The sequence below is a fragment of the Chaetura pelagica genome, unplaced genomic scaffold (genome assembly GCF_000747805.2).
Source record: "Chaetura pelagica isolate M959 unplaced genomic scaffold, ChaPel_1.0 scaffold219, whole genome shotgun sequence".
Lineage (NCBI taxonomy): Eukaryota > Metazoa > Chordata > Aves > Apodiformes > Apodidae > Chaetura > Chaetura pelagica.
Genome location: NW_009954552.1, coordinates 334,529 through 341,063, shown reverse-complemented (window position 1 = coordinate 341,063; position 6,535 = coordinate 334,529). Strand labels below are relative to the sequence as shown.

The following is a 6,535-nucleotide window of genomic DNA, read 5'->3' as shown; positions in this document are numbered from 1 at the left end:
CTCGGGCTGCTTTTCCCCCCCCCCCCCCCCCCCCCGGCTTGAGACAGTGGGCAAGAGAGCAAGAGAAGAAGCTGCTGCCCTGTTTGGTAGCTGAGCTTTTGAGCTATTCTCTCCATGCTGTGTATTTTAGCAGCTGGGAGAGCCACCAGAGCAGAGAGTGTGTGCAGCTTGTCCCTGTGTTCTTGTACATGCTTAGAAAGCATGCTAACTTGAAATCTAACCAAGCCAGCTTACTTGTTTGTACTGACGTGGAAATAACAAAGACAGGCAGATTTCTTTAGTTTGCCCAGGGCAAGCAAATTTCTGCCCCTTTTTGTAAAGACAGTTCCCCTTGGGAAAAATTAAGTCCCTTTTGGTGTGTGGCAGCCAAGGTCTCATCATCCTCCTGGCTACATAAGGGTTGTCTGAGCTACTGTCATTTGCTGCTCTGGTGCTGAGCAGGTCCCTGCAAGCTCTCATGGCAGCTGCCAGAGTAATCTTGGGAGGTTTGTCCGCAGGACTGGTGAGCTTTCTCCTCTCTGTTTTCTCCTGTTAGACTTGCCCATTCCTCAAAGGATGCAGCATCTCCACAGTTCCTCTCCTTGCATTTGAGTGGAAGGATGGAGACTGCACCAAAGACTTGTAGGAAGGAGTTTGTGTAAAGTGAAAAATTATTTGAATGTGAGATGGGAAAAAACCTCCAAAACCATTTTGGTGGAAGAGACAGAAGTCTGTACCTTTAAGTAGCATTGGTTTATCTCTCATTTGTCTGCATGCATTATGGATAGGTTAAGTTGTAGTGTTGGAGAATAACCTTTGAGTGAAATATTGCTTAGAGCAGCACACAACGATGTGAAGTTTAGGACAGTATCTCTGTAAAGATCAGTTTCAGTCTTGAAACCCGTTTCAACTTCATTTTATGATCTGGAGGCTGCCCTAGGCAGTGAGGTTGCTGCTTTTCTAACTTGTGCCTTTTTCTGAGCATTTGAAATTATGATACACTGCTAGGCTGACATTTATTAGGCTTTGGTTTTGACTAAAACTCAAAAAGATGAAATGGTGGCTGGTCATTCTCACATGGAAAAACTACCTGAATTACACCTTTTAAACAATGTATTTAACCAAAATGGAATTATGCTGGCCTGCCTCTACAGGGTGTGTGTCCATCTGTGCTCACCACAGCCCCTTGCTAGAAGATGGGGGGGACTGTCAGTGCTTTGAGCTAGGCTTGGGTCCTTCCTCAGATGCCTTCCAGCTCATAAATTATGTAGTGTCATATAGCAGTTTTATGAAGTCTATAAAAAGAAGTTCTTTATTAGATCCTCTACTTCGAATTAAACCAATTGAATTTACATTCAAATTCTTTAGTTTAAAATAATTCAGATGTGTTATTTCAAAGGGACCTCTGGGGCAATGTCACTTTTCAAAAAGTTTGGCATTATTCTGTACTTTCATAGCATTAGAAATTATGGGAGTGGCACTAATCTGAAATTCAATGCTCAAGCAGGCTTGGGAAATGGAAGATGACATAACCCATCAGGCAAAGGGAGAAGAAAGGAACTTGGGGAACAAACCCCTGGGTTTGGTTTTGGTTTTTTGTTAGATTTTGTTTTTTCTTTTCTTTTGTTAAGACTACTTTTATGTTTTACTGTCCTCCAATTGCTGTATGGTTCTACAAAATACATTTTGGGAGACCACAGTCACTGTGGAACAAATGTCAGTTGTGGGATGTTGGTGGATTATTGTGCCGTTGATGCCCTCCAGGGCAGATGTCTCCTGTGTTGTGAAGACCTGTGGGTTTTGACCCAGTTGGAGAAGCTTCACTGGATAAAAAAAAATTGCTTTTTGTGAGTATTCTTACCTGGGTGTCCTGAAACAGCTTTGCCCAGAAAAACTAAGGTTAAATAACAGCTGCTCTTTAAGGACTGTGGTTAATTGTGTTGGTTTTTGTGCAATTCAAAGCAAAAGTGAAAATATAATTTTGAAAGGTAGTACTTTGGGCAGTTTTTGTTACAACTTGGTTTTCACTTATTTATTTGTTTGTTTATTAATTTTTTCACTAGGAAAATGCTGATTTGATTTGCAGTACAACTTGAGTCCTTGGGAGAAGAGCTGGGTGGTGAGAGGTCAGGTTCCTGCAATTTTTCTGCATATTAAAAATAAAATCAAGAGAGAAGAGAAATTCTGTTGTGCAGTCTGAAAATAGAAATTTTGAAGTTGTGCACTGACTCAGGAAGGATTTTGATTTTAAAATGTCAAATGCTTTTCAGTTTTATTCATCAACAAAATTGTTGTGCACCTTCCAAAGCTGCACGAGGTTTTTAATTTCTTTTGTCCTTGTATAAAAATCAAACTGAGTGGAGATTCTCAAGAGTTAACAGTAAAGTTCATAGAGAAGCCTGGATGTAAAATTCTGCTTTAGAAAGAACTGCATTCTTAGCTGCAGGTCAAAGACAGAATTTGAGCATAATATTTCAGTAAATCTTGAAAAGCAGTGAATTGAAAGTGACACCTTCTTGCTCAAAAGATCTGCTCTTTTGCTGATAAAATATTTCACTATTGCAATAGCCCTGTAAAACCAGCACAGCAGGATCTCTTCCTTCTTTTTTGGGGGGTTTGGTTTTGGTTTTTGTTTTGTTTTCAGAAATTTTAAATATGCAAGAGTCTTCTTTCTCCTGTCCTGGAGTTTATAGAGCCTCTGGTGTGAGGCTCTGCCCTGTTAGCCACACAGAGATCTTGTTCTTTCAGGAGTCTTTGTCAGAGATTTTGGTCCTATGGTGAAAAGATGTCAGGGTACTATAACCCTTTTCAACTTAGCTGAGGCACTTCTGTTAACATGCATATCTAAATGTTTAGTTACTGGTTTAGTGTTGGGTGCAGGCTGACACAGGGAGTAGGTTCTGTCCTCACCCATTGCCCCTGCATGAAAAGCTCTGAATAAAAAGGCCAGTGCTACACTTGGTCCCTGAAGTGCTGTGGTTTTGCTGAGTTGCAAATTGCACACATGGTAATGTAAATTTTCAGATAGCTGGCTAATCATAAAAGCAAGAGCTCAGACCATTTTGGAGGAAAGATTGTAAGGTATCTAATGGGGGATTGTCAAAAATTTATGGAGCGGGTTTCCACAAAAAATATCTTAAATATCCAGACTTCTGTGTGTGATCGTCTTTCCTGTTTTTACTTCTTCTGTTTGTTAGTGTTTATCTGGTTGTTCTTGGTTACTAACCTGAAGAAGTTCCTGAGAAGGAAAATCTCCAACTAAATCTTGGAGCTATCCTAAGGAGAAAATGGTAAAAGTTTATGATAAAATAGGTAGGTAGGAATAATACACTGCTGTCATATTGGGGAATTAAAATGTATTTTAAAATAATACACTTCATATAAACAGCTTATTTAATAGGACATGTTCTTTCTCATGCATATTTCATAATCAAAGTAATCTGAAAGGTGCAAAAAAAGAAAAGTTCACTCATATTGAAAAGGCAGCAAGTTTCTGAATGATCGAGGTAGGAGCAAATAATGTTTTGAAACCTACTGTTTTGGAAAGCTCTTCCTCTTGCTCCTCTGCAGCTTATGACAAAACCTTTCTTTGCCTCTGAGCTCCTTGTATACCTCAGGTGTGGTCACAGTTTTAGTACTAACAAGTTTGAAAATGCTCCTACATTAGGCTCAGCATTAGACATGGGCAGCTGCCTACTTGCACAATTGATAATTTCTGTGAAAATCAGTTGAGGGCAAATTGTATTTTTGCAACTGGCCCCTTTATTTTTAATTTGCTTCAGACAGAAGGTAATTTCACATTTTGAATAAGCCAGACATCTGCCCCAGAATAAAGACCAGATTACAAGCAACCTTGGACCATTTTTACAGCTGTTTTTAAAAGGCACAGAATGGATTTCTTGATGGGAAAGGGTTTCTAGTCAACAGCACAAGCCATGCTGCTGTAGTGGTACAAGAAATGGTAAGCTGACATTGCAACAAGGAAAACTTGAGTTCAGGCTCAGAGCCAAACTTGCAGATGGCATCAGGGTGGTGACATTCTGGAAGTGCTGACTGATAAGGGTTGAAGCATGTCCAGAGATGTTTTGTGAAGGGTACAGTACAGGCTAAAAGGACTTTTTTTTAAGGAATGTGGTGGATAGAGCTGTTCAGTCTTCTAGCTGGGAGTGAGGAGTGCATCAGACAGGCAGTCCCTATTTTTCTGTGATGCAGGGCTTGCTTCCCTGGTTCTTCTCTGAGAAAGAATGAGAAGACAGAAGAATTTAATACATTGTTCATGTTATAGCCTTTAAAGAAATGGTGATGTAGAAATACAGTTCATCACAGTCTTTCACTAAATGCCTTATTTGAAGGGGTACTTTTGGTTTGCATGCATAAAAATAGTTTTAAAATTGCAGAAGAAAATGGTGCTGATTCCTCAGCAAAGATAATCAGAAATGTTTGATGCTCAAGGAATTGCTGATACTTGAGATACTCTGCTGGGGTTGTCCAGTGGGCAGCCTGTCTTCTATGGAAGACCAGGGGTTGCTGCCCTGTGTAGTAGCCCTGACCAGTGTTTAATGCTTACAGGAGGAGTATTCACTCTTATCCCTGGCTGCCCAAGCTGTTCAAAGCACATGATCTCTGAGAGTGACCTTCTGTAAGATTTACAGAAGGAAAGAGCAGAGTCAGACTTCAGGCTGGGCTGCCTTTTAACTCCCAGATAGCTTCTAAATTAGAAAGAAGGTTTTGAATATTTTTTTTTTATAAATTTGGCTCTTAGCAACAACTTTCTGATCATGCTGGCAAAAGGGTAACTGGTGCAGCAACGACAAAGGCTGATTTTAAGCAATGTTCCAGTGAACTGGATAGTCTTCCTCTGGCAAGCCTTTCACATTTAGTAGGTATTGTCAAGGCCAGTGCTTATTTTGGTGTCACTCTGTTACATTGCTAATGCTGGTTCTTTTTTCCAACATTTTTTTATCCTTTCATTTTTATAGTGAAGAAAAATATGGAACGGGTTCACATTCTCTGGAGAAACTTTTCTTTCCTCCCTCCTGTGCCCTCCCTGCCATGGCCAAGGTGACCCTACTGCCATGTCAGGGACAATGCTGTCAGTGTTCTGTGAGGCAAATGGGAGCTGAGGAAGAGGTGTTCTTCAACTGCAGGTGGTCTCGCCATGTGGCACAAGGCTTAAAGGCAGGACATAGTTCAAGAACCTTCTTCAGGTGTGTTTTCTCACGGAATTCTTTTGCAGCAAAGTAATAAAAGATGGCATCCAAGCAGCAGTTTAGGTTGGCTACTATCATTGACAGCTGAATGAAGAGGCTGATGGTTTGTTTCAGGCTGCAGTCCACTATCACGTGATGTCTTACCAGGCACTGCAGGCAGATTGCAAGGTGGACAGGTGTGAAGCATACCAGAAACACCACAAGGTTGATGATAATGGCTCGTAAGGAGCCACTGCCTTCTACCATCTTTTTATCTTGACTTTTGTGATTCAGAAGAATCCAGATGTTTTGGGCAGAGCAGAAAACTATCACTATGAGTGGGATCAGGAATCCAAAGATTTCCACAGAAACAATGAGGGGGATGCTCCACGTCTGGTCTGACATGTTGTTAAAGCATGTAAAATAATTTTCCTTGTGAATCACATACATCGGGCTGCTGCAAAGCCAAGCTACTGCCCAGATAAAGCAGCAAATCATGATAGCCCACCTGGGAGACTGGTTTGCTCGACCTTCAAATGGGTGCTTTATGCCAATGTATCTGTCCACAGTAATGCAGACAATGATGAAGATACTGCCATACATGTTGACAAAATAGAGAGACTGAATGAACGAGCACAGGAGTCCAGGTGCTTCTGTGGTAGAGTAGTACAGCTTGAGTGGGAGCGAGAGAAGCAGCAGGACATCTGCAAGTGCCAGATTGATCATGTAAACAGAGGTTTTGGTCTGTTTCTTCCAGAAACAGCAGAACACAGCGAGGGCCAGGGTGTTGAGAACCAGCCCAAGAATGAAGGTAGGAATGGAGATCCCCAGAAGTAAGGTCTTTGCTAGTCTGTCAATGTCTGTAAAATTGCATTCCCTGCTGCTGTTGGTCATTTCTCCCCTAAAACAACAGAGAGAACAGGTTAGAAATGTGTAAAGTTCTCAGTTAGTGCCTTGGTACATCAGAGCAAGATACACTGAAACACAGTTCTGGGCTTTTTTGGCTTTAAGCTATACACTTGAATAGTCTTTGGCTATTATTGAAAGTGGATCCTCATTTCAAGCCCAGAACTTTCTATTTCCAATTTGAGTGGCTTGATCTGTGATAAAAGAGCCTGATTCTCAATGGCAGTTAGTCAGTACCTGCTGACTACCATGCCTTTTATGATAATCACATTCATATATCTGAGACTGACCCATTCAGTTATGTTTTCAAACCCTCTAAAATGGACTGGCTGTCTCTAATAAATTGTATAAATTGAAACTTCCATCACACTTAGGTTAGTTTCCCTCACTAAGGGAAATTAATGAAATTATTGTTCCATATTAAGGCTGTTCAAACTGATAGCTGGGTTTTTACTCTTGTA

General features: G+C 40.8%; 1 protein-coding gene across 1 annotated transcript; it reads right to left on the bottom strand.

The window, feature by feature from the left end:
• Positions 1 to 5,072: 5,072 nt before the first annotated feature.
• On the bottom strand, positions 5,073 to 6,062 carry GPR55 (G protein-coupled receptor 55). Its single transcript, XM_010005095.1, has one exon. The coding sequence runs from the start codon at positions 6,060 to 6,062 to the stop codon at positions 5,073 to 5,075; it is 990 nt and encodes a 329-aa protein (XP_010003397.1).
• Between the last annotated feature and the right edge of the window lie 473 nt (positions 6,063 to 6,535).

Bases quoted from the DNA above. Each gene is read 5' to 3' on its own strand.
- GPR55 (XM_010005095.1), bottom strand. From the start codon at position 6,062: ATGACCAACAGCAGCAGGGAATGCAATTTTACAGACATTGACAGACTA.